The sequence below is a fragment of the Saimiri boliviensis genome, chromosome 9, assembly GCF_048565385.1.
Source record: "Saimiri boliviensis isolate mSaiBol1 chromosome 9, mSaiBol1.pri, whole genome shotgun sequence".
NCBI lineage: Eukaryota > Metazoa > Chordata > Mammalia > Primates > Cebidae > Saimiri > Saimiri boliviensis.
The window spans coordinates 31,713,874-31,741,797 of record NC_133457.1 but is presented as its reverse complement, the minus strand read 5'-3'; the positions used below and the strand labels follow the sequence as shown (position 1 = coordinate 31,741,797).

Sequence of the window (27,924 nt, the reverse complement as noted above, 5' to 3'; positions counted from 1 at the left end):
GCAAGGTCAAGATAGGCCCTTTAGCACCTTCACCCACTCTCTCTTGCAGGGCTAGCTCTTCCATAGCCCTGGCTTAGGCAGAGACAGAGGTGACAGGTACCATGTGCAAGTGAATACATTATTATGGGGTCACTCTCAGGAGGAGGCTATAGGAGGAGTGGGAGAAGCCAAGCAAGGGTGTGGTATCAGGTGAAGTACAGCTATAGCAGTTTGATCCCTAAGGAGAGCTTGATAGTATAAAATGCCCAAAGGTAAGGGAGCTGGGCTATTGGCTGCAGGAAGGGGAGTTACATAAATTACTGGGCAGTTCCATTGCCCAAGGCAAACCGCAGTTATGAGTTGCAGGAATGAGCTGTTAGCAGCAAGGAAAGTAGCCTCTGGGCAATGGGCAATCTGAGCAGGTCAAAAAGACCTTGAAAGAGTGCCAACAGCATCTGCTGCTGCTCCCCAAATGTCATCCTGTCTCATTCCATAGCATGTCCTTGGGAAGAACCCATTGGAACACAGGGGATTTTGGGGTGGGGGTGGGTAGAGTGATAAAACCTGAAAAACCAAGAAGTTTAGAATCCCTTTCTCACCACCCTCCATTTCTTGAGAAGAATAAGGTCTCGTTTGGTGACACAGTGTGACAAAACGTATTTACTGGAAGTAATGAAACAAGCCCAGTTGCCCTGACTTTTGTTCTTGGTCTTTGAAGGGTAGACCTGGCCCCCCAGGTGTTCCTGGCATGCCTGGGCCCATCGGTTGGCCGGGCCCTGAAGGACCTAGGGTAAGTGTGGCATGCTGTTGGAGCTCATGTGGTGTCAAAACAAGAGGGGGGGAAGATGGCAGCTTCCCTGGCTTCTGGCACATAGTCAGGGAATCCCTCAAGACAGGGAAGAGAAGAGAGCTTAAGGACTGGCCACAGGGCCGCAGACACTTCCTCCTTCACTTGGCCTGCAAGACCTTGGTCAGTGCAACAGCTCTGCTCCTGTGGGAGGAGAAATAGGGGGCTGCTCCCCTCTTTTACAGAGGCCATGGTTCTCCTTTGTCCTGAGAACTAGCACCCCACTTTGGTTTCCCTTAGATGACCTAAGAGGGGCTTACGTCTGGGAAGCTCTTGCCTGTCATGCTGACTTGGCAGGGAATGGAGAGCGGAGGGGGTGGTGGTGCCTGGCTGAAGGATGGAAATCCTACATCCAGAGAGGGATTGCTGAGTGCTGATGAAATCCCCTTCCTCACTCAGGGTATGGAAAGCAAGCACGCCTCCGTTGGTGCCTCTGTTTTTCTCATTAGTAGCCATAGACTAGAGGGTTCAGAGGCCGTGACTTGGAGTTTTATCTGCAGAAGTCAGGGCTGGACAGATAGATTTCACCATCTGCTCTGATTCATTTACTAGCTTTATCATGGCTGTGGAAAACTGTGTTTCTAGTCCTCTTAGGAAAAGTCCCAAGGATGTTTTAAAAATCCTCTGCATAGAGTTGAGCTGTCCAGCACAACAGCCAGTGGCCACATGTAACCCTCGAGCCCGTGGAATGTTGCTAGTGCTACTAAGGAACTTAATTTTTAAATTTTAACTGTTTGAATTTCAAAATCTTTACTAAATTCAGTTATTTGAAAATGTTAAAGTATGTTTGGAGCAACTTGAATGTATGAATCTGCTTTTTCAACTATAAATTTTATGATCTCTAAATATAGATAAAATATTTTGGATAAAAATTTAGCAACTGAATGGAGATGTGTTTTAAATGTAAATTACATAGCAGATTTCAGGTATTTATTATGAAAAACACAATGTGGCTGGGCACGGTGGCTCAAGCCTGTAATCCCAGCACTTTGGGAGGCCGAGGCGGGTGGATCACGAGGTCAAGAGATCGAGACCATCCTGGTCAACATGGTGAAACCCCGTCTCTACTAAAGGTGCAAAAAATTAGCTGGGTATGGTGGCGCGTGCCTGTAATCCCAGCTACTCAGGAGGCTGAGGCAGGAGAATTGCCTGAACCCAGGAGGCGGAGGTTGTGGTGAGCCGAGATCGCGCCATTGCACTCCAGCCTGGGTAACAAGAGTGAAACTCCGTCTCAAAAAAAAAAAAAAAGAAAAGAAAAGAAAAACACAATGTAAAATATCTCAATAATATTTATATAGATTACATGTTATGTTGATTAAATTAATTGGATTAAATAAGATCTATTAAAATTAACTTCATTCATTTACTTTTTCTTTAAGGTGACTTCTTTTAAAAGTTTAAAATTAAGTATGTGGCTCACCTTATATTTCTATTGGTTAGTACTGGTATAAAGTGTTCTCAGTACAGAGGGTGAGTGCTGGAAGTCCCAACTACAAATCATTCTGAAGAGCCTTCCTATGCAAAGAGCAAAGCAGGCAAATTTTTTACATGTGTTGACACCTTGTTTTCTGAGGCCCCAGTTCTCTCATGCCTCCTTCACTACTCTCTCACTATCCTCACTAGGAAAATACTATGTACTACCACTTACAACATCTTAGTGAGCAGTTGGTGTGGATATCTGCTTCAACTTGGGCATTTTCATTTTATATTTAATCTTTTTTTTTTTTTTGAGACGGAGTTTCCCTCTTGTTACCGAGGCTGGAGTGCAATGGCGCGATCTTGGCTCACTGCAACCTCCGCCTCCTGGGTTCAGGCAATTCTCCTGCCTCAGCCTTCTGAGTAGCTGGGATTACAGTCACGTGCCACCACGCCCAGCTAATTTTTTGTATTTTTAGTAGAGACGGGGTTTCACCATGTTGACCAGGATGGTCTCAATCTCTTGACCTTGTAATCCACCCACCTCGGCCTCCCAAAGTGCTGGGATTACAGGCTTGAGCCACCGCGCCCGGCCCTATATTTAATCTTAAACACAAGAATGAAATGTAGAGTATGGAGCTTCAGGACCCTGGGAGGGAGAAAGTGGGTGCATCTGGGGTCTTCCAGTTAACAAGCCATCCCTGATATCCCCAGTTCCTTCCCAGTCTTGCCTGTGACTCTCCTGGCTCCATTTCTCTAAGAAATGTCACTGTGGGACTGTGGGTCTTTTCTTCTTCTAATTCCCACAGGGTGAAAAAGGTGACCTGGGTATGATGGGCTTGCCAGGATCAAGAGGACCAATGGGCTCCAAGGTCAGTGTGTGATCCAGATGGACGTTCCAGATCTTCTCAGTAAGGCTCTGAAGCAGCTGCTGTCTACAAACATAGGGACTGAGTGAGGCAGCAGTCGTGAACTAGGGAATGTCACAGATATTGGAGAGCCTGCCCTTACCAGCCAGGGTGCTTGCCTTTACCAGTACTTTGGAGAATATCATGCCCTGGGATGCAGGGACATAGGGATACCATTCCCACTATTCTCCTGGACAGGAAGAACCAAGTTTCTGGACATCAGAGCAGATGGAAACCTTTGATCAGGCCTTGCAGGGTGATGAAAGCAATGTTCCCTTTAAGCCTGGTATAAACACAACCCTCTGGGACATCTTTGTGTTTAGTGCTGCAGCCCCACTAAAACAGTGCAATGTGGAGACACACCTATCACCACATTCAGGGATTCCCTCTCTTCTTGCACCAAACTCAAAAGTCCTACAGGGCTGATTGTAAATGTACCTTCTCCTTTCTTTTAGGGCTATCCTGGATCCAGAGGGGAAAAGGTTAGTGCTTTTCTTGGATGGTATCCCAGAGCCTGGTCTGAGCTACTGGCTTTGGAATCAGATGTACAGAGGATGGGCCCAGGCCTCTCTTTAGTCGGCAACTGAAGCCACCATTCCTAGCTATTCCCTCCCCTTTTGCCAGTGGACTGAGAGAAGTGAGAGACCTCCTGATCCAGGGCAGACCTGTAAGAGAAGGGCTCCCCGTCGCGGCAGAGGCCCCTCATGTGGAGCAGATAAGCAAATGAAGGCCGTGCCAGGTAGAGAAAAGGCACAGTTTGCACAGAGTGCTGGAGGAAATTGGTGATGCATGTCTTTAGGCCAAGCTGTCACCACACAACCTTCTGACATGGCCAGGAAAACAAATAAAAACCAGCATCAACCTGTGGACAAATTTCCTATGGGATGAGAGAGGATTTGGGGCCCAGAATTTTCTGTGAGTTGTGCTTTATGAATGCAAGAGATCTTCTGGGTTCAACAAAAATTAGATCACAAAGCATTCCTTCCCTGGACAAGTCACCTGACATCTCTGAGCCTGTTTCTTCACTTGTAAAATTAGGGTTTTGGTTTAAGGAGTTTTTCAGTTTGAAATGCCTGAATTTCCCTCCCAGGATATTAAGTCATTGACTTTTTCTCCTGTGGTTTCTTCCTAGGGATCCAGAGGTGAAAAGGGTGACTTGGGTCCCAAAGGAGAAAAGGTAATGGAGAAAACCTTTCCATAGAAATAATAAATGTCAATGCAAGAGGCAGTCCCCCCCCACCCCTATCTGTGGACTGAAGATGGACTGATGGAGAGGCCTCCATCTTGAAAATGACCGACCAAGTCCATCCACAGCTATTTCAGTTTTATTTCAGAGGCAGTAATAATATCTGTTGCTCTTTTCACAGGGTTTCCCGGGATTTCCTGGAATGTTGGGGCAGAAAGTAAGTAACCTTGAGGTAGTGAAAATAGGCCTCAGTAAAAATATGAGGTCCTGCAAGCACCTTGTTAGCAGGAGGGATGGTGGGTTTAACCATGGAAACTTCTAGTTTGGGGTGGGAAGCAAGTTGCCTTTCACCCTGGGGAGAGGGTGGCAGGATGGTCTGGGGCCTCCCTCCAGCTCAATGGGAAGGAAAGGACAACCCTTCTGGGTTTTGGATTTTGTGTGTGTGTGTGTGTGTGTGTGTGTGTGTGTGTGTGTGTGTGTGTGGTTTTTGTTTGTTTGTTTTTTGTTTTTGCTTTTTTCCTTTTCCTACCTCTTATAGGGCTGTGGTCATATTAAAATGCAGAAACCTTTCTCAAAAGGGACTCAGATCTTAGCTACAAGGGTCAAAGTCCTTCTCAGCACACAGGCCCCAGTGTAAGGCCCAGGTGTCTTTAGCTGAAGGTTATCATGCCTTATTGCAGTCCTTCCTCAAGGGTGGTGCACATACTGCCAGAAGGACACAAAAGTATTTGACCTGAAGACTGCTAACATTTTTTTATAGTTAAATTTTGTATTTAAATAGTTAAATATTGGCCAGCACTTAGGGAGGCCAAGGTGGACAGATGGCTTGAGCCCAGGAGTTCAAGACTAGCCTGGGCAACATGGTGAAATCCCATCTCTACCAAGAAAAACATACAAAACTATGCATGGTAGTGCGTACCCGTAATCCCAGATTCTCAGGAAGCTGAGGCGGGAGAGTGGCCTGAGCCCAGGAATCAAAGCTGCAGTGAGCCATGGTCGCACCGCCGCACTCCAGCCTGGGCCACAGAGCCAGACCCTGTCTCAAAAAATAAGTAGTTAAATATTTAGTGGATCTCTTGCTTGCAACAGGGCTTAATAAAAAAGGAATCTGTTCAGGTAACTTAAAGAAAAAAATGTTCAGCCTGGGCAATATACTGCTACCCCATCTCTTAAGAAAAAAATTAGCAGTTCATGGTGGCACATGTCTGTAGTCCCAGCGGCTCAGGAGGCTGAGGTGGGAGAATTGCTTGAGTCCAGGAGATTGAGACTGCAGTGAGCTGAGATTACCCCACTGCACTCCAGCCTGAGCGACAGAGCAAGACCATGTCTCTGCAAAGACAAAAAAGAAAAAGAAAAAATATTCAGTAAATAGCAAAAACAGTTGTATATAGAGACAAAAAAAATTATGAAGGTGACTGTTGACCAACAGATTTTGTGAAACTTTTACTGAGAGTTAGAGTTGGGAAAGAAGAACAAGAGTAGGTGAGGGGGAATGTGAGAGAATAAAGAGAGGGAAGTGCGTACATATCCATTTGGAACAGCTCCTAAGCTAACATCGTGCTGGTGCCTCACAACGTGAGACGCTGACATTGGAAATTGTTATTTTAACCTAGGTCTCAAACCATCATATTCTTCAAGCATGCAAAGGGGATGCTTTGTTAGTATTTTTGATTTTTAAAATTCACCTTAAAGTTTTATTTCCCAAACTAAGACAATTTTTATCTGACCTTTTCTAGTCAGTGGAACATGCTTAAATATTTTCAATCATCCTGCATTAATGTATTATATCACCACCTTAAGCTGTCAGAAACTATACTTTGCTGCTTCAGGTAGGGTGTTGGGTTAAAAAAAATAGATTAATTATATAAGCAAATTAAAAGAAGTGTTAAAAGAGAAAAAACAGTTTTACTTAAAAATATTTAGACTAGCTTTTCATTCAGGGCAACAGTGAACATCAAAGCATAATAAATTACTGTAAATTAAGTATGGCGGCTCCTCTGCCCTCTGCACCATTTACTAGACTTCCCATCTAAAGAGTTGTCTTCCCCTTTTATGACAGGCTGTTTTAAGACAGGGCTGATATGATGACCATAATTAGGTCTTGGGAAAGAAATTAGATCAAGGAATTCCTGACTGCTTCCAGCTGATAGAGAGAAGGGCCACACTTCCTTCTGACAATATCTGGGGAAAAAATGCTGCTGTGTTATTGTTTTCTCCCAGCCAAACCTACATCCCGAGCCTCTCTAAACAGCCAAGGGAAAGCTGCAATCATCTCCATGGCCGTGCGGCATCCATCCTGTCCTCTCACAGTCTCCCATTCCATAGAGAATGTTGAAGGATGTGTGGGTTGGAAAAAAATAATACATTTAAGGACAATTCTTGGTGAAACAAGATACTGGTGGCTTGGGTAAGGAAACACTGGCTGAGCTGACAGATAATTTCAGAGCTTTACGCTTGATCCTTTCCAAATACAGGTGTTCCCTGGAATTTTCCATTGTGTTATACCTCCTCTGACCCCCATGTGAAAAAGTGCCTGGATGTTTATTGTTCTCTCTGAGTAGCTGGGCAGCTCTTCGTGGGCACTGGCTGCTGACTAACGGATACTCATGGTTGCTATTGCTAAATTTATCTTGTTGGTGGCACAGTCTGGGCTGTTGGGGGATTACTGGAGATATGAAGTACGCTGTGGGTTCATAACCTAAAGAAACAGTAAGTGGGGCTGGAGTCCAAGAATAACATGGGGAAGAGAGAGATAAACTAAGATGGAAAAATGGGTTTTGTGAAATATTGGCCTTAAAGCTACAAAATTCTGCAATGGGTACAATTTTTTGGAGTCGGGGGACAGAGTTTTGTTCTTGTCAACCAGGCTGGAGTGCAATGGCATAGTCTTGGCTCACTGCAAACTCCATCTCCCAGGTTCAAGCAATTCTCCTGCCTCACACGAGTAGCTGGGATTACAGGCATGTGCCACCACGCCCGACTGATTTTTTTTTTTTTTTTTTTTTTTTTTTAAGTAGAGAAGGGGTTTCACCATGTTGGCCAGGCTGATCTCAAATTCCCGACCTCAGGTGATCTGCCCCCCTTGGCCTCCCAAAGTGTTGGGATTACAAGCATGAGCCAATACGCCCGGCCCGAGTATATTTGGTTTGGATAGTTGAACACAGAGCTTTTCAAATAGGAATATTGTTGCTATTGTTCTCTATGCCTTTTTCAATAATTACATTGAATATTTGAACATATGTTTGGAACATCTCTCCCCACAAAAGAGCTTTCATCCAAATCAAATGGAAGTAAGCTGGAACTCAAACCAGTGCTTACTAAGAGTGGGCAAGTACGTGATTCTAAGTAAGAGTCATTAAATGAGCAGAAACTTCCCAAAGATGACAGTTGGCAGAACTGTGTCCAGTCATTTAAAAACCTCCATATTTAAATTTGTGCTAAAAACGAGACATAACAAAGCACAACATAAAATTCTAACTAGAAGGGAAAGCGTATTCCTAAACAGCTTGTAGTAAGTCACACAGGCACATTGTGCTGGATGCCCAAGCCTTCCACTGTCTCTTCTGGGTGATGGTTTGTCTCTCCTGTTTGGCCATCAAAATGTGTGCTGCTCCACAGCTGTCCCTGTCAGATAACAGATAACCCACTCAGAGTTACCTTCTTCCTTCCCTCCTCTTCGTCGAAAGACAAGTCTACCTTTCTCATGACTTCATCACTCTCCCAACCTTCCAGGGAAGCCCAGTTGGAATATATTCGGAAGAATCAGGTAGACTGCCCTTGTAGCCAATGACTGGCTAGACCTGTGTAGATGTGCCTGCTCCACATGCCCTAATTCCTCTCTTGCTTTTCTTTCCCCTTGCCAGGGTGAAATGGGTCCAAAGGGTGAACCTGGGATAGCAGGACACCGAGGACCCACAGGAAGACCAGGAAAACGAGGCAAGCAGGTAAGGATCCCAGGGCTTACCACCTGCCTGAGGTCAGAACTTCCTGACCTGGAGGGGGCGGGGTGTGTGGAGTGGCAGGCAAGTGGTGTCAATCAGAGATATTCTGTAGACCTAGACTCCAATGTCCTCTGGGCTAGCGGACAGGAGCAGCATCGCTTCCAGAAGCTGCTGGCATTTCTGGGCTAGCCATAGTTTGAAGTGGATGAGATACAATGCTCCATTCAAACTGTGCCCAAGGCCAGAAGCAAGAGTGGATATTTGGTTCATAAGAACAAGGCTGTCTCAACCAAAGCAGCTAGGAGTGGAAGCCAGATATGGTCATTTACCCAGAAAACCTATTTTATGCTTCAGTGTCCCAGACACAAATGGAGTTTTGAAGATGAGCCTAGGTATTTTCCTGCTGTTGAGGGGTCTTCTGGGTCTCAACGATAGGGTGGTTTTCCCCTACTCAGGCCTGCAATCTGTAAGTGACCATTTTTCTTGGGTTTCTTAATGCGCTTAAGGCAGTTGTTCATTCTGAACTCCCTCTGGTCAGCAGGCTCTTGTGTTAAGCCATGTGATGTGACATGACTGCTCTAGAGACAGCCTTGGGTGTCTTATATATAATACTGAGAGGTAAACATCTTTGGATGGAAGCTTTTCCCATTCTTTTAATTATTTCCTTAAGCTAGGTCTGTGGCCCACAAACTTAATCTTACATCAAGATCACCTTCGGGTGGGGCCGGTGACTGAATACAGATGTGCAGCTTCCCCCACATCAGGAGCAATGGTTTTAGTACCAAGTTTGCTACTCCTTGCCCCCGGTATCTAGGCCTTATTTTCCAAAGACCTGGAGTGAGCTTTCAGCATGGGTTTGGCTATTTTTTTTAAGCTCCATGTGATTCTAATGTGCAGCCAGGGTTCAGAACCATAATAACACTATGAAGCCAATTCTGGTCTTTTCCCAGTCAAGTTAGAAAGAACACAGGCTCCAACCTGGATAATTTAGACTGCACAGTAACTTTTGAAGTTACAGTCTTCCAGTCGTTTTCAAAGTTTGATCATGAGTAACATGGTAATGGTTTCACAACGATGCCACAGATAGCAATTTCTTAAAAGTAGGCTCAGATAAAAAAGAAAAAAAAAACAGGGGAGAAATCTTTTCTAATATCACTTTATCCCCTCCTAATGATTTCCATCCATAATATTTTAAGCTTGGGTTCAAGAAGCCTCCTGGCTTCCTTCTGTCTCGGACAGTATTTGTCTTTTCCTTGTTCTTGGTGATAACCAAAGCCAGGAAGGCCATTTCTTGAGCCTGCTGAGACTGATTCCATTGGAATCGTAAAAGCTACACCAAAACCACATCTGGGAGCTCAGAGAAGTTAGAGAAATGAGCCCACGTTTTCAACAAGACGTCGCAAACAACCCGGGTATGCTGAAAACCCTTGGTATTGGTGCTGTTCCAGTCGGCAGGTAACGAGTTGTTAGCCTTAGAAGCCTGCCGGGGTACTTTGTTTTTATCATGAATTAATATCCCAGCATAGATTCTCACATACTCTTTGTTTGTTGGGCCAGCAGTGCTGAGAGTCTCTGCAAGTTATTGTTAAGTCAATCCAAAGCCAAAAATCAGAAATTCAGAAGGAATTTCAGATAGTAATTTCTGTGCCAGAAGATTACAGAGACCACTTAACCCAGTCTCCTCAGATTATTCACAAGGAAGCTGAGGGCCAAAGAGGTGGATTTGCTTGCCCAAGACCCCTCCGCTCAGCTAGTTTCATGGCCAGGGTTAGAATCTAGAGTGTTGAGTTGAGACCAATTTTCCCCACATCACTTCTTCTCTTACCTTCATGCCTCAGGACTTGACTTCAGGCAAGCCCAGAAAAGTGGCTGTTGACTTTATTTTAAAAATCTTGGCCTAGCACAGTGACTTGTGCCTATAACCCAGCACTTTCAGAGGTTGAGGCAGGTGGATCACCTGAGGTCAGAAGTTTGAGATCAGCCTGGCTAACATATAGTAAAACTCCATCTCTACTAAAAAATATAAAAATTAGCTGGGCATGGTATTACATGCCTGTAGTTCCAGCTACTTGGGAAGCTGAGGCAGGAGAATAGCTTGAACCCAGGAGGTGGACGTTGCAGTGAATTAAGATCGCACTACTGCACTCCAGCCTGGGGGACAGAGCAAGACTCTGTCCAGCCTGGGCTACAGAGAAAGACTCTGTCTCTCTCAAAAAAAAAAAAAATCCTCTTCTGCAATGTCTGTTTAAAATGAAAAAAAAAAAAAAAAAAAGCTTTAGTAACTAAGAAACAATTTCCTTGAGAGAAATCACCCAACTTTGTGGCAAATAAGAATTAAGAATGTCTTTCCTGGAAAGCTCTGCTCAGTGAGTTCTGCTGATAGAGACGTGGCTCATTCTGAGCAATGACTGATAAGCGGAATATTCCATTACTGCTGGTGTCAGAATCAAGGAGCATTTCCACCTCCTTCAAGCTTTGGCACTTCCTGTGCTCAGAACCAGCTGACATGGCCATTAGAAAAACAAGCCTGAACTGTGGCTATATTAAGACAGTGTGACTTCCTTTGCCATCCTGGGACCCAGCTTCGTTACTGCAGGGAATGCTTCAGTTTGGGCTGAGGCTTAAGAACTCCCTCTGTAAACATGGAAGCAGAAATAAACTCTGACTTCCCAGGTCCCATATTGAGAGCGCAAGAACTCCTTGAACATTGCTGAGAGGGCCCCCAGTGTAATGTGGACAAGGCAGCAGGTCACCTGTCACCATTGTAGCTGGAAAGGAGTCCCTGGCATGCCTGCTCCCCAGATTTGAGGAAGATTATATTTCATCAGAGCAAGTCTGCCAAGGCACAAGTGCAGTAGGAAGAACCAGGCCAAAAATGTGAGGTATCAATCATGGCTTTGATTAGGCCTGAGGCAAGAATGGACAGTTAGCAAATTGCTCAGGGGAACAGTGGACAGCATGCAGCAGCCATGGCTTCGGTGTGACTCCTAAGGGCAACCCAGAGGGAGAACCAAGAGCCCAGTCTTTGCTCATGATGCTTCCGAAATAGGCAGCAAAGACGACACTCCGTGTGGAACAGCTGTAGCCACAGGTGTGCCTTTTTTAAATAAAATCAGGACTTGTTTAACTGCGTGAAATAGATGGAACCAGGCCAGTTGCAGTGATAATTGGCTTGCCCCACATAGCTCTTCATTGTGTGCAAACCACATTTTCACCTCTGAGATCTTTGTTAGTCTCATAGCAAACCTATGTGGGTGTAAATTTACTGGCCCCATTTTAAAGATGACAAAACTGAGTTACAAAGCAATGACATGAGTTACCTGGAGTCTCATAGTCAAGGTGAAACCTCTGGACTTACAGATCAGCAAAGCTGCCTATCTTTGTGTTTCTAGCGTCTTTCTCCTCCCTCATTTCATCTGGGGAAAGGAGGTGAGCTAGACAAATTCCAGTCCATAGGGAGCGTATGTCTCATGGGGAGATATTGATGAAATGACCACACAAATAATCCATATGCTATGATCTGGGATAAACGCCATGAAGGAAACAGGCTGAGTTATGAGAGCTTATGGTGGGGTGAACTGACTCCGCCCAGGAAGGTCAGGGAAGGCTTTGCCATAATAAGGGCATTTGAGTTGAGAGCCAAAGGGTGAGTGCCAGTTAACTAGGCAGTGGGGAAGGAGGAGGGTTTGGGGCAAAGAGAAGGGTCTTGAGAAGGGAGATAATGGACATGGTGCTCTTGAAGACCAAAAAGACCGAAAGGCTGGAATAAGGCTGGAAAGCCTGGCCATGCGGGGCTTCACAGGCTGCAGTAAGGAGCTAATTCTGAGACAATGGGAAGCCAATGAGTGAAAATAGCTCTTTTCTAGGCCTCCATTTCCTCATCCGCCTGGGGCCTGGAGTAGATTGGACTAGTTCCTTTTAGCCGCCATGTGCCACATTTCTAGGACAGAGCAAGAACTAAGGTCTGCAAATTTGTAACCATCATTATCTCAATTGTCACTTGCCCCAAGCTTCTTAGGAGCTTGATTGATGGTCAAGCCCTCTGGAGCTGCATCACCCACTGGGCTCTCCTTAAGTGCAAGGTGATCTCTGATTTAGTGACAAAATGGGGCAGGAAGCTTGCTATGTCATGCTTTCATAACAGGCTCTGCCTTTCTCTCTGTCAGGGACAGAAAGGGGATAGTGGAGTCATGGGCCCACCCGGCAAGCCTGGGCCTTCTGGTCAACCTGGCCGTCCAGGCTCCCCAGGGCCCCCAGGCCCCCCATCTGCAGGTAAGAGCTACACTGCTTCACTTGATCCGCTATTGCAGTACTGGCCAGCCTCCCAGAGAGGGCACAAGGAGATGCCAGCAGAGATGGCTTGTGTTTCAAGTTAGAAACTACCAGAGGCACTCCAATATCTTTAAAATTTCTCCACAATTTAGCTCATTCAACTTTTGTGCAAGAGAAATAAATGCCATTCTGAATTTGTCTTAGCATTCTGGAGCACAAATAGAGGAAAGAAAAAAAGTGCATTAATGATGTCATTTATATTTTAAGTGAAAAATAACAGAAAGATATTTCATCAGCTAATACCTTTTTCTAGATAAAAAAGTTTCATGGCTACAAGCAGTTCTCTTAAACCTAGAGGTAAAGGTAACATTGTTTTTCCATCTTACAGTGTTATAAAAGAGTCATTATTTGTTTGCAACAGATACAGAAAGAGGCCGGGCGCGGTGGCTCACGCCTGTTAACCCTGTGGGAGGCCAAGGCGGCTGGACCACTTGAGGTCAGGAGTTTGAGACCAGCCTGGCCAACATGGTGAAAACCTGTCTCTACTAAAAATACAAAAATTAGCCTGGCATGGTGGCACACACCTGTAATCCCAGCTATTCTGAGGCTGAGGCAGAAGTATCATTTGAAACTGGGAGGCGGAGATTGCAGTAACCTGAGATCGTGCTGTCTCGAAACTCCATCTAAAAAAAAAATAGATACAGAAAGAAATTACTAAAATGAAATAAAAAAATTAAAAGTCCACTATTGAAAAGGGCATACTCTTCTTGCAAAAAAAAAAGGGGGAGCTAAACCCTTTATTTTGTTCCCTTATCAGCTGGTGGTAGGGACTTTCACAGCACATCAACTCTGTAAAGACAGTATCAGGAACCTCATTTGTTGACTGTGCAGTATTTTTTGTCTTCAGTTATAAAAAAGGAATCCAAACAATTTTTATTCCAGCTTTTTTTCTTAAGAAAATGAAGACATTTGCAATTCCATAGTGTATTCCCCCTCCTCTTGTGTTTATGGAAATATATTTGCAGTCACATCGTGGGATGGGAAAGAAATGTCGAATTTTGTTAGATCCTTTAAACGAAATTAAATCTGGCTCAGAGAGTCCAACCTGCTAGGATGCCAAAAAATTTAATTCAGGCATTATTAGGATTTTCACTACTCTCTCAACTGCCATGAAAGGGTTGGGCAAAGATCTTGGTGAATTATGGCAGGGAAGGTCCCTCCAGCCTTTGGTCTACTCTAGTCACATCTGAAATAGAGTAGAAATAGAAATAGACTTGTCCTTGTCCAAGTCCCTGTGGTCCACAGATAGCTGGTGGCTGCTGTCCTCATGCCGTACATGGTTATCAGAACATTTTCAAGGCTGGGAGTCCTGGTCCCTCTAGTTCAACTTCCCAAAGAGCACCCCACAACCATTCTTTCTGAGACCTGTCTCTTCCCCAGGGCACAAGGGGTCCCTCTCCTGTCCGTGACTAGGGAAGTCTCTTCTCTTCCATCCCTGACCCCCTCCCTCCTCATACTCATATACCAGCACCCCAATTGGGAGCTTTGTCCTTCAGAGAACAGAAAGTAGAAAGGCAAGTTTGTTTCCAGTAGTACCTGATTTTAGCAAGGGCGAGAAAGCACAAACTCTTGCTGTGTCCTTGAAATTGGGAGAGGAGGAAGGAAATACTAAGAGAACAAACATTGGTTAGTATGGTAGTAATTTATGTTGCTGCAGCTGTTTCCATGCTGTTAGGGGAGATTGGAGATACAGTCCAGGCCACATGCCCACACTCCATAATTCATTTCTGGAGTTGGCTGGATGATCTGAATGGAGGTCCTTTCAACTAGTTCTCATCCTCCTTGGTTCTGGAAGACACGATGTTCCCCTGGAGCCCTATGACTATGAGCTTCCAACCCCAGAGACTGACAGCGTGGCCTGAGGTCTGGGTTGTGCCTTCAGAAGGGACTCTCTTGGCCGTTGGGGTACCTAGAGGCTCACAAAACTGAGGAGTAGTCCAGGGGCATGCGATGGGTGGATGTGAAGGATGTCCTTAGCAGACTGAGATCTTAATGGTCTCCCTGTGTTCATCTCTTTGTAAAGGCCAGCCCTCACCTGACTTGAACTCTGGTTCCCTCCTGGGGCTGGGGAATGGATGAGAAGGGCTCGGCCGGAGCTGTCAGCAGCTCCTTGGTGCCTGCTGTTTCTCCCGTCTTGTCAGTCTTCGGTGTATTGCAAACCTGTCTTGTCAGCAGGCCCCGCAGAGTCGTCCTTTTTCTCCCTGGCCTTCCAGCTCCCTCTCTTCCATCCAGTGTGCCCACCTCTCTCTTCCTGGACTACTCCAGCCTCTGCCCAATCCCAGCCACCCTGCCCTCTACCCTTCAGAGGACAGCTTGCCATCTGTGGAGCTGGAGCTATTCCTGTGGTCTCTCTGGGTTCACGTGGCCCGACATGGCACTCCTCTCAGCTGCCTCCTATCCAGCGAAATCTCTCTTCCTTCCAAGCTCTCTTTTCAGTAAGGTCTTCTTGGTCCCTAACAGGATAGATCACCCTCCCCTAAGCCCTGATCACATATTGCCTCTCTGTTATGGCCCCTCCATTGGTAACGTTTCTGCAGATGTGTTTCATCTTCCTGCTACATCCTTGAAGGGCAGGGTCTGTGGCTGAGTCAGCATCACGTCCCCAGTGGCACCTGGCAGGTGGGTGGACAGGGCTGCTTCCTGCAGGGGCTCCCAGGCTGGGGCTCTGTGGGTTGACAGCCCATCTCCTTAGGAGCCAAGCAGGGTAGGGCCATCTCTTTGGAGTGATGTCCCCTCCCTTCCTTTGAGCCAATTCCTTTCTGAGGAGCCTTCCTGAGTAAGGGGGCTGAAGAGGGAAAAGAGAAGATGGGGCAATAAATAATCCTGCTATTTGGAAAATTGTGGAGGGGTAGGAGAGAGGGCAGGGAAGGAGTTTACAAGAGATATCTAGCCAGGCATGGTGGCTCACGTCTGTAATCCCAACACTTTGGGAGGCTGAGGCGGGCAGATCACTTGAGGTCAGGAATTCAAGACCAGCCTGGTCAACATGGTGAAACTCCTGTCTCTACTAAAAATACAAAAATTAGCCGGGTATGGTGGCATACGCATGTAATCCTAGCCTCTTAGGGGGGTGAGGCAGGAGATTAGCTTGAACCCAAGAGGCAGAGGTTGCAGTGAGCTGAGATTCGATCAGTGCACTCCAGGCTGGGCAACAGAGTGAGACTCCATCTCAAAAATAAATTAATTAATCAAATAAAAGAGATATCCCTGTGCCTGGGCCCAGTTGGATAATTATCCAGAGTTGGAACAGGCCCCCCAAAGCGGTTCCGACACTACCTTTGACAGTCTGTTAAAAGTCCCAAACCCACTCTCAGAGAGAAAGAAACTGTGTATACCTACACCCAAGGTTTTGGACCTCATTTCCCAGGGTTCCAGAACCCCTGCCCCAGAGCCATTGTGAGAGAGCCTTGGCCTTTGCAGACCCACAGGTGAAAACACCCCTGGTCTAGTCCTACCCTCCCCTTAGAGATAAGAATCTTGAACCTCAAACAGAAGTGAAGCCTGCAAGGTCACAGCAGTGACTGCAGGCCACTCGGTCCAGAATCGGTCCGTGACTCCTGTGACTGTGAGCCAGGCGGCCTCTGGAGGTTGTTGTGCTGGTTCCTCTGCCTTCTCCTAGATTCCTCACTCATGACCTTTTCTCACCAAGGTAGCCAGTGGAAGTGGGAGGCTGCCTGGGGGAAGATGGAGAGCCGGGTCCTCTGGCTGCAGTGGGTAGGGATGAAACCAGGCTAAGACATGATCTCCCAGAGGTTGGGGTGGGGAAGTTCAGGTTGCTGTGTCCTTCAGCATGGCCTGGCAGAAAACAGGCAGGGCTAACGGATGCCCTTCAGCAGCTGGGAGGAAGCTGCAGGGAAACTGTAGTGGTGGCAGCAGGCTCCCTGCCATGTCCTGTCGGGAGGTGACCTCGAGTTTTGGTGCCCAGCTTTGTGGGAACGGATGGTGCTGAGGGAGGTGGAAAGGGTGAGAGCTTTGTAATTACCCAAGTCACAGGGAAAGAGGGGCTAAGGGGTGGGAAGGGTGGGGAGGGAATAAAGACAAAATGCTTTTAGGATGTAATTTGCAATAATCAAATTACAAATTTGGCTGAGTCCTTCCTGTACCCAGACAGAGTATAAGTGAATCAGCGTGGTACCTGGGAATTGCCAGCTTCCTGAGAGCATCAGTATTCTTGGACATTTGTCTTTTGAACAGCATAGTGTTAAGTCAAACAGGAATTCAAATCTCAGCCCCACCATTCATCAGCAGCTAATGGGACCAACTCCTGACTGTGTCTCAGGCCATAGTTCTGGAGGATTTCTTGGGGTTACAGAACAGTTGGAAGGCTGCTCCAATGCCACCCTCACATTCTTGATCACAGAGCTTTTCCACTTCAATTTCCCCAAGTACTTAAATACCCAGAAATTTCCTAGGCTGGTGGATTCCCTGTCTCTCTGGGCTCTTCTGTAAATATCAGAACACAGACTGGAGCTCTTCCTATAGAATTATATTTGCATTTCTTGTTAGAACAAACAACCATAGCTTAGGATAAGATGTTGGCAAAGCTGCCTTCCCCTCGCTCTGTCAGCATTCTGATTGTAGGAATACCTGTCAATCCACTTGGGAAGGTTCAGTCTCCCTCTCTTGTTATAGTAGCTTCCCTGGTGTCCTGGCCAGATCTCTCCCTTGGGGCCATTTTATTTCCTGCCCTCCTGGATCTGTGAACTGTGTTCCCAATCCCTGGCTGCCCCAGATGTCATACTACTTGACACCAACGACTGGCTGTCCTCCAAACCCACCCCTCCCTGCATTTCCCAAAGAAGGGATCCTTACTTATTCCTCTTCTCAGTCTCCATCTTTTCTTCTCTTTCCCCACTTCCTGTTGGGTGGCTCTTGTTCTGGTGCTTTCCTGCCAGCCAGAATGTGACTTCTAGCTTTTTCTGAAGACTTTTTCTCTCCAGTTAGTCTGCATTCATTCATTAAATCATCAAACATTTTCCGTGCCCCTACTTTGTGTTAGCCCCGGTGGATGAAAACAGTCACTAGCCCTGTCCTTGTGGAGCCATATTCTACTGGAGACCAACCTTGATGGAATAATCCCGAAATATATAGAATCATAAACACAGAGAAGTGCTGTGAAGAAAAGGAACAGGAAACCATGAAATTGTATCCCAGGTGTACATGACAGAGTCTGAGGACTCAAAAAGACTTCCCTCAGGAAATGATGTTTGAACCCAGATCAGAAGGCAGTTGAGAGGCAGCTGGGAGGGATGGAGGATGAAGGGAGGATGATCTGGCAGAGGAATGGACCAGTTCTCAACCTTGGCACAATTTGCCTGACCAGGCTCAGTGGCTCACGCCTGTAATTCCAGCACTTTGGGAAGCTGAAGCGGGTGGCTCAGTTGAGCTCAGGAGTTCGAGATGAGCCTGGCCAACACAGCAAAACCCTGTCTTTACTAAAAACAGAAAAATTAGCCAAGCGTGGTGGCACGCTCCTGTAGTCCTAGCCACTCGGGAGGTTGAGGCAGGAGAATCGCTGGAATCTGGGAGACAGAGGTTGCAGTGAGCTGAGATTATACCACTGCACTCCAGCCTGGGCAACAGAGTGAGACTGTCTCAAGAAAAAAAAAAAAAAGGATGCCTTATGCTAACGCAATAAAAAAATATTTTTAATAGATAAAAGTGTGGATGCTGCCTACATTCAGTTCTGTTTTCAGAAGCCTTGGTGGAGTTTGGTCTGGGATGTATCCTTGGCATCAGGGCCTTTAAAGGCCAAGGTACTATCCTCACCGTTTTTCCACATTGCTAGGGAATACATTTTCTGATCATATCTTTTCAAGACATGTCCTGACTTCTTCAGCACCAGGGGAGGGTAAATGGGCTGAGCATATACTAACATTCTATTTTCTTCCAGAAGAAATGAAAGAAACCCTCACCCAGAAATTATTCTGTAAAGATCCTACATTGGCCAGGCATGGTGGCACACACCTGTAATCCCAGCTACACAAGAGGCTGAGGCAGGAGAATCGCTTGAACCTGGGAGGTGAAGGTTGCAGTGAGTCAAGATTGCTTCACTGCACTCCGTCCTGGGCAACAGAGCAAGACTCTGTCTCAAAAAAAAAAAAAAGATTCTATATATGAGAACAACAAAAAATGTTTAAAACAATTAAAGTCATCAGTCAATAATGTGTCTGTAGGCAAGAAGCCCTCTGTTAATAATGGTCTAAACAAATAGGGCATTGTTTTTCTCCAATAAAGAAATCAACGCTGGGCGCAGTGGCTCATGCTTATAATCCCAGCACTTTGGGAGGCCAAAGCAGGCAAATCACCTGCGGTCGGGAGTTTGAGACCAGCCTGACCAACATGGAGAAAGCCTGTTTCTACTAAAAATACAAGATTAGCCAGGCATGGTGGCGCATGCCTATAGTCCCAGCTACTCAGGAGGCTGAGGCAAGATAATTGCTTGAACCCAGGAGGCAGAGGTTGCAGTGAGCTGAGATTGTGCCATTGCACTCCAGCCTGGGCAATAAGAGCAAAACTCCATCTCAAAAAAACAACGACAACAACAAAAACAAAAAAAAAATGAAAAAAGAAGTCCAGAGGTAGACAATAGCTGCCTTTGATTCAGCCTCTGACTGTCACTGTCAGGGCCCCAGACCCCATGAGCCTTTTGTCTTTTCCTGCATGTTGGCTTATCTCCTCATGCTTGTGACTTCCTGTTGGCAACATGGCTGCTGCAGCACCAGACATTTTGCCTGTCTTCAACGCAGGAAGGAGGGGGAAACTGTCTCCTCCCAGCTATTTTTCTCACCTTATCTCCTCCATGTCTTGAATCAAAAGCATCTATTTTTTTGTTTGTTTTGACAGTCTCACCAGGCTGGAGTGCAGTGGCACGATCTTGGCTCACTGCAACCTCTGCCTCCCAGGTTCAAGCGATTCTCCTGCCTCAGCCTCCCAAATAGCTGGGACTGCAGATGCGTGCCACCAAGCCCAAATAATTTTTGTAATTTTAGTGGAAACGAGGTTTCATTATGTTGGCCAGGATGATATTGATCTCTTGACCTCATGATCTGCCCGCCTCGGCCTCCCAAAGTGCTGGGATTATAGGTGTGAGCCACCATGCCCAGCCAAAAGTATTTATTTAACCTCTCCTTCAGGCATACCCTGAAATGCGATGGACTTTAACCTTTTTTCTGTTGCATAGATTGCTCACATCTCCCTGGGTTGTTTGGTCTTCTCTTCCTTGGCTCTAGTAATACAGCAGTCTGTTGCTTCCTAGGACAACTTATAATGGGACCCAAAGGGGAAAGAGGATTTCCCGGGCCTCCAGGAAGATGTCTTTGTGGACCCCCTATGAATGTGAATAACCCTTCCTACGGGGAATCCGTATATGGGCCCAGTTCCCCGCGAGTTCCTGTGGTAAGGCTTTCTGGGAGAAGTCTGGGGTGGTTATCCATGAGGACCTCTCATCTGATCCTTATGGGGCTTTGTAAAATCCTTTCGGTAAAATTTACTTTCTTTCATGACTCTGGGTACACATTCATTATCGGAAATTGGAAAATATGAGAAAATCAACAGAGGAAACCAAACTATCCATTTGATTGTGAGTCCATTTGGGGGGTATTTTCTTTGTCTTTTTAAAATCTACCTTTTGTATGGTTGAGATTATATTGTATAAAAATGTTGTACTTTCTTATCTTAGTTGAAATCCTGCCATGTTTCCACCTTCTATAAATAACATTTTAAGCTTTTTAAAGAGAAAATTTCAAATACATGTAGAAGCAGAATAGTGTGATGAACTCTTATACTGTTTACCCGTCACCCAACTTGAATAATGATTAACTCATGGCAAGCCTTATATCCTAGTTTTCTCTTTATGCCCACTCACTACTGCCCATCCTCTGTTGGATTATTTTGAAGTAAACCGTGGACATCAATTCATCATAATCATCCATTCAGTGTGACTGGGCTACCATTTATTTAATCAATGTTGGTGTTTAAGCAACATATTGTTTATTGGCCACCCCCAAGCTTTTTACTAATGTAAATAATACTGTAAAGAACATCTTTGAGTATGATAATTTTAAGAATCACTTTCACATGTCAAATTACTTGACTATAAGACATTGCCTTTTGATTTAAGTCTTGGGAGCATTTTAAATATTTAAAATTGTTAAATTCAAGTGAATATTTTTGTTTCAAACTCACATTAGGAACTGGATCGAGAAGGTGTGGGAATCAAGACACTCCTCTCACTTCAGAAGGAATGCTAGAGTGTAATATGCAAATCCCTCTTCCCACTGTTGAGCAGCTCAAGGATAGAGATGGTTTCCTCTGCCAGCTTTTTCCCTGTACCCTGCAGAATTGTTTTCTGGAATCATCACCATTGTGTTCTCTGGCAGATTTTTGTGGTCAACAACCAGGAGGAGCTAGAGAGGCTGAACACCCAAAACGCCATTGCCTTCCGCAGAGACCAGAGATCTCTCTACTTCAAGGACAGCCTTGGCTGGCTCCCCATCCAGGTACCCCCAGGCCATCACCTCAGGACATACTCCCTGCCCAGGAAAGAGATGCATCCATTAAAGCAGGCGTCCCCAAACTTTTTACACAGGGGGCCAGTTCACTGTCCCTCAGACCGTTGGAGGACCACCACATACTGTGCTCCTCTCACTGACCACCAATGAAAGAGGTAACCCTTCCTGAAGTGCAGCGGGGGGCCGGATAAATGGCCTCAGGGGGCCGCATGCGGCCCATGGGCCGTAGTTTGGGGACGCCTGCCTTAAAGGAAGGGAAGGCCACCCCACTGGGCCTGGGAAGGGCTTTCTGCAGTCTGTCTGCATGGAAGGGCTGAGCATCCTGCCTCAAACTGTTTATCAGAAGCCCTCCATCCCCCTACCCTGACCCCCAAATAGAAGCCCCTCTCTGAGCCAAGGTTCCAAATGGTCGCCACATCCCTGTGTGCCAGATTGCCATTTTGATGTGACCCAGCATTCACCCAGCTACAGAGCTCCAGTGACAAGAAAGGAGTATCTTTCCCACCCCTGGGAGGAAGTCAAGGCATGTCCCCCAGCAGTGCTGTGGGACATAGAACCAGTGACCTCCCTGCCTGTGGCTGCCTGGGCATGCCATGCTCCAGTTAATGCTGTGTGCTTCCTTGGCCAGCTGACCCCTCTCTACCCTGTGGATTACACTGTAGACCAGCGCAGCACCTGCGGAGATGGGTTCCTGCAGCCTGGGGAGGAGTGTGACGACGGTAACAACGATGTGGGTGACGACTGCATCAGTGAGTGAGGTCCAGCCCAGGAGGACCTGAGGCCTGAACAGCAGGGGGGTGGGACTGGGGACCAGCCCCGAACACCAGCTATGGTGCTGTGCGACCATTCTAGACCCAGAGAAGGGTGTACCCAGGCTGTCTTTGTGCTGTCCACCCTAGTCCCTGCTGCCCCAATTTCAGCCCAAATGTTAACTCTCCCACCACCCAAGCACCTCACCAGGGGTGGATGTCAAGGGTCCTTCCCCAGTTAGACCTTCTTTACCCCAAAATGTAGCCATCAGGTCCTTCCAGTCCTACATCTTAGCAAAATTCCATGTTACAGGTGCAGAAGATAAAGGTGATGGGCTCTCACTTTGCGAGGAGGAGTGAAAGGCAAAAGGGAGAGGCCAAGAATCTGAATGAGGGCTCATTTACCAGGTAGAGCTCGAGCGGCAAAGCCCTCCATAGAGGAAGCTAGGCCAGCCAGAGCTTTAATCAGCCTCTTAGGCAGCAATCTCTGGAGGGTTTGCTTTTTTTTTCTTCTTTAAATCAAGTAACAAAACCAGGAGGTGTGATGGAAAGCATGAGCTGAAGAGTCAACAGAGATTGAATGCAGGCTCTGAAAACCACCAACCACCCTCAGGCTCAAGGCAGAGGCCACACAGTGGGTGGGGTGATGGGGGGCAGTTTACAGCTCTAAGCCTCACTTTCCTTAGCTGTGAAATGTGCTGGCTGCTCAAGTCCCTGGAGATCCTGTTAGCTAATGTGTGCAGGGATTATCTGGATATAGTAAGGGTTCAACCACTGTTCACAGAATTCATTTAGGGAGTGTGGTTTAAGCCTCTTCTCTAAAGAGCTAGGCTGGGCCTCCGGGCTGGGTGGGTGTGGATGCAAAGTCATGGTCCTTGCTTTCAATAAGCTCAGGGGAGGCTGGGCGCAGTGGCTTATGCCTGTAATCCCAACATTTTGGGAAGCTGAGGTTGGAGGATCAGTTGAGCCTAGAAGTTCAACACCAGCCTGGGCAACAGAGCAAGACCCAATCTCTACAAAATAATTAAAAATTTAAAAAAATTAGCCAGGCCTGGTGGTGCACATCTGTAGTCCCAGCTACTAGGATGGTGAGGTGGGAGGATGGCTTGAACCCAGAGGTTCAAGGCTGCAGTGAGCTGCAATTACACCACTGCACTCCAGGCTGGGTGACAGAGAGAGACTCTCTCAAAAAAAAAAAAAAAAAAAAAAGTTGAGGGGAAGGATGACAGGGCAGAGTGGGTGTTGGGACATGCTGCTGATTATCTCAGCATGGTCTCACTGTCTCCCGACACCTCCAGGGATGGCATCCCCCAGAGTCCCTTCTGCCTCTGGTGCACAGTGTCAAATAGGAGCTCTCACAGTAGGAAGGAGCAAATGGGTTTTCCCGTCCTGTGAAAATGATGCTGGGGTCCATACTCCAAGACCCTCCTGTCGTGTGAGAGCAGAGGTCTTTGCTGCAGATCATGTGGCTCCCCAGGGACCCAAGGCTGGGCTCACCAGTGTCACACAGAAGCTCTCTGTTGACCGATGAGAGTCCCCATGCACCCACACTGGGGACCAGCAGTTTCCTAGCACTCACTCCCAGGACCCACACACTGGCTGTTTGAGGTGGGGGTCATGTCAGTGTCCTAGTTTTGCAGATAACCACCTGGAGTTTCCCCACCCCTCAGCTAGTAAGTGGTTAGGCGGGGCCGGAGCCAGGGTTTCGTCATTCTTGTCCCATAGCACATCAATGTGGGACCAGAGCCTGAGGGGCAGTCCCTGGAGGAGTCTGAAGCTTACTGGAGGCAAGTTCTCTCAGCAGTGCATCATTCAGGGGGGATCCCTTGGGCTGCATGGTCCTTAAAAGCTGAGTCAAGCCTGGCACCTCTGCTTCTACTCAGGACTGCACCTCCTTATGTCCCCTCAGGCTGTCACCGTGCCTACTGTGGAGACGGTCACCGGCATGAGGGTGTGGAGGACTGTGATGGCTCTGACTTTGGCTACCTGACGTGCGAGACCTATCTCCCTGGGTAAGGATGACTCCCTCCACCTTCTCCCTCTTTCTCCCACTCTCCTCTTTGCTTTCCTTCTTTCCTTCACAAATATTTTGAGTGCCTCTCCATTTCGTAGTGCTTCTAGACACTGAGGCATGGTGATGAATGACACAACACATGCTCCCCACCCATCATGTGCCCTCTTAGTCAGCACTGCCTGCGTGCCACTGAGGCTGAGCCACAGCACACACAGCCACCTGCTCTGTCCAAGGCCCAGAGGGGAACTGCAGTCTCTGAGATCAGCTGCTGCCCTGTATGAGCAGCCCTGAAACCCAGTGGTCACTGTGACCACTTAGTCTCCTGGGCCATGGGCCTAGGTGGGAAGCCCAGTGGAGAGAAAAGGTCTCAGCGCATTTCAAAGAATCCATATGTCTCCCTAACCTGACTTCCCTGGAACACACTGCCATCCTTCAGGCATGCCTGTGAATGCAAGTGAGATCAAATCAGCCTTAATATCTAAGTTTGCAAGCTCATGGCCCCTCCAAGCAAGTACTCCCTCCAAGGACTCCTTTAGTTATTTCTGAGACTCCTCAGTGGCTATTTATGTTGCTCAGGACAAGTATTCCATATGTCCTGGCTCCACGCTGGCATCTGCCAAGCCAACTGCGGGCCACCGTCCCATGAGGCACTGATTCCATGCCCAGATTGTAACCCCTGGGCTCCTTCCAAGGTGCAGAAGATACATGTCTCCCAGGTCCTTAGAGAATCAGAGTTGTACAATGTTCTCAGGAAAATGGGGAGGCCATTCCTTCTCACCCAGGCCGTGCCCTGCTCTTCCCTTGGTTCCAGAGTGGATCCTACTGGTATCTCCAACCTCTTCTATCCTTTAGTCCAATCTCTTCAGCTTTTGCTCCCATCCCTTTTCCTCTTATAGACTCAGACCTGGGCCCTTGGCAGGGCTGGGGAGCCATGCCTGTCCCTCCACTGCCCGCTCTCTGCTCTCTTCCTAGGGAGTCTCCCTAACACTCATGTATTAGCATGTTCAACCAGGCTAGGAGAACTACAGACCTATAGTCTCCCCCAGACTCCAAGCCTGTTTAGGCTCAGCCAGGACCCCACTCCATGTATGTGCAGCACTCCTCTCCCTGAAGGAAGGAAGACCCCTGATAGGCCTCTGCTAGAGAGCTGGCTCTTCATGGCTCCACGGAGACAAATGAGTGTAAACGATCAGATAGAGTGCAGGATTGAGTAGAGCCGAGGGCTCCCCCACGCTCACTGTGGTTATGCATCTACTTCCCAGAAGCGTCAGATGGACGCTTGTGACTGTGTGTGTGAGGTTTAACACCCTGTCTCAGATGATCATTCTGGCCTACAGAGGTATAAACTGCACTGTCCAATATGGTAGCCCAATATGGCCACTGTTCAAATTTAACGTAATTGTAAGTAAACTTAAAATGCAGCTATTCAGGCCAGGCACTGTGGCTCACACCTGTTCCAGCACTGTAGGAGGCTGAGGCAGGTGGATCATCTGAGGTCAGGAGTTCAAGACCATCCTGGCCAACATGGTGAGACCACGCCTCTACTAAAAATATAAACATTAGCCGGGAAAGGTGGCACGCACCTCTAATCCCAGCTGCTCGGGAAGCTGAGGCAGGAAAATCGCTTGAACCCAGGAGGCAGAGGTTGCAGTGAGCTGAGATCACACCACTGCACTCCAGCCTGGGGGACAGAGCGAAATTCTGTCTCAAAGGGAAGAAAAAAAATGCAGTTATTCAGTCACACTAGCTACATTTCAAGAGCTCAATAGCCACATCTGGCCAGTAGCTTCACAGATACAGGACATTTTTGTCAGTATGGCGCATTGTAACCTTTCAGACCTTGAGAAGGGGGTGATTCTCTTATAGATGCTGTGCTAAGAGCAGGGTGACTATCTCCTTCTACCCAGGCCCCTAGCGGGGGCTCAAAGCAAAAATCCCAGAAACGTGATTCAGCTCCCCCAGGCCTCTCACCCCAAATAAGAATGGGAAAAGTTTTTATAGAACCACTGGCCGTTGGCCGCTGTTTGATAAGGTTTGACCAGGAGTCACCAGCAGGTAAGAGGTGGCCTTTTAGAACGTGTCTTTGCCTCCCTCAGGTCATACGGAGAGCTGCGATGCACACAGTACTGCTACATCGACTCCACGCCCTGCCGCTACTTCACCTGAGGCTGCGAGGAGGAGGTGGGCTGCGCCCCACAGAGCTGGCAGCAGCTTCTCACCGTCATCAAACTGGCCATGCACTGTCCTGGCCCCGTCTCCACCAATCTTTGTGTGACAAAAACAAGGACAAATTCCTGCTACTAGGACGTGCTGTTAACTCAGTGTGATGAAGAATTTAGGACCACTGCATCCTGTCTTAATCCAAAGTACCGGAAAACCTTCCGCATGCCCAACCTGAGAATGGTTCCCCATCACTGCCAAACAACCGGTTACAATGCTCTTCCTCTTCTGGAATGTTGCTGACCCAGGCTGCCAACATGGCTGAGCACTGTGAGACACACATAGACCTGCGGGGCTGTTTTGGTATGTTTGGATCTCACTGGGGAATCTGGAGTACAGGCCTCTCCGCCCCCCGGCCTCTGAAAGGAGCAGGCATTCTCACTCAGCCTGGGCAGCCAGCTCTCGGAGCTCTCAGGGCCTGTGGACCACTAAGCAGGGAAGTGGGCACGTTCTCTCGGTGTGGCTCACAGCCTTGAACCTGCCACAGGACCCCGTGACTGGCCACAGCCCAGCCCAGCCTGATGTGGATGTGGCTGCCCAGGAAGAGACTTAACTGTGAAAAAGTACTGAGAACCCACCTGACCCAAGCTTCCCCCAAGCAGAGGCTAGAGCCTCCTCTTCTCAGTGTTTCCCAAAGGGGTGGCTCTTGTGGTTTCAAAATCTCCGGCACCATCCTGACCTCTTGGCTTCCTCTCTACTTTGGCCCCTGTCTCTCAAATGTCCCTCATGTCCATTTCCTGTCCAGGAGACTCACGAGGACTGTGTGACCTGCACTAGCCCACACCTGGGCAAGCTCTTGGTGTCTCCTTGGTCTTTAGACAGATACTGTCCTGGGTCCCCCATCTAGGGCCCACTGTGAGTGCTGTCTCCAGGCGGAGCGTTCCTGGCTGGAGCGCTACCTCCTTGCCTCCTGCTGACCCCCGACAGTACCTTGTGGCCCTCCGTTTGTGTCTGCATATTGCATAGCCTTGTCCTCCTGTGTGCCTGAGCTGCTCCCTTTTCGATAAGATTATTAGTCCTGCATGTCTGTGAGCTGCCTTTCATCACCCTTTTTCTGGAGTAGGGCTTAGTTTTATTTTGGAAAGACATCTCCAAGGTGAGGTCCACTCCCACAGCAGACCTCAAGTGGAATTTGCCCATTTGTTACCAGCTGGAGGGATACCCCTGGGTTTTGGTATGAAGCTATTTAATGAGCCTGAGTCTTGGGGACTCAGCAGGCTGGAGCTTGGGACCCGGTGAACCATCACCTGGTGTCTGTAGGTGAACCCTGTCTCCCACAGGTGACATCGACCCGAGAATGGTGTCTTTAGAGGCAGGCACATGGTCAGCCTTGTCCCCTTCACCTTTACTGTGAGGCCCAGGGAGATGTGGTTTTCATGCTGCTTCCACCATCACACTGGGGTTTCCGGATGGGAAATAAAAAAATAAAGGCAGTTCATTTCCCTGCTGTGGCTCTCTCTTCCGTGGTGGGGTGGGGCCAGTGTCTCAACATTGCCAGATGGAGTGAGGAGTCTGAATTCAAATCTGCTTCTGAATTCTGTGGAGGTTTCTGGAATGTGGAAGCATTCCAGCTCCCTCAGGGACAAGGGAGGAAACAGATCCAGAGAGGTCATGGACTTGCCCAAGGTCACAAAACCCAGTCTTGCTAGCCCAGCCTCGTCCCCAGCCTTAGTTTTAGGACCTTGTTGAGGATGGAATGGAGGTCTAGTACTACTCCTGGACCTGGCCAAGAGAGGCCCTGTCCTGGATCCCAAGGCCGGAAGGCCCCACTCTGGCCCTCCTCTGGCCATTACCCTCCCCACAGAGCGAGCTGTCTGTG

General features: G+C 47.6%; 1 protein-coding gene across 9 annotated transcripts in view; it reads left to right on the top strand.

Moving 5' to 3' along the window:
- COLQ (collagen like tail subunit of asymmetric acetylcholinesterase) overlaps positions 1-27,924 on the top strand; it is a 76,643-nt gene that overhangs the window by 37,623 nt on the left and 11,096 nt on the right. For 3 of the 9 annotated variants that reach the window (XM_003924943.4, XM_074405684.1, XM_003924944.4), the window contains exons 6-17: positions 698-769; positions 3,052-3,114; positions 3,606-3,632; positions 4,283-4,327; positions 4,518-4,553; positions 8,200-8,280; positions 12,444-12,549; positions 19,868-20,007; positions 20,991-21,110; positions 21,751-21,871; positions 23,781-23,883; positions 25,982-27,552. In XM_003924943.4, coding sequence (XP_003924992.2) covers positions 698-769; positions 3,052-3,114; positions 3,606-3,632; positions 4,283-4,327; positions 4,518-4,553; positions 8,200-8,280; positions 12,444-12,549; positions 19,868-20,007; positions 20,991-21,110; positions 21,751-21,871; positions 23,781-23,883; positions 25,982-26,051 — 984 coding nt within the window. In that variant the 3' untranslated portion in view covers positions 26,052-27,552. Of the gene's footprint in view, positions 1-697; positions 770-3,051; positions 3,115-3,605; positions 3,633-4,282; positions 4,328-4,517; positions 4,554-8,199; positions 8,281-12,443; positions 12,550-19,867; positions 20,008-20,990; positions 21,111-21,750; positions 21,872-22,184; positions 22,280-23,596; positions 23,714-23,780; positions 23,884-25,981; positions 27,553-27,924 lie in introns of those variants that run through there. The other 6 variants (XR_012519185.1, XR_012519184.1, XR_012519186.1 and 3 more) reach the window with 5 other exon arrangements.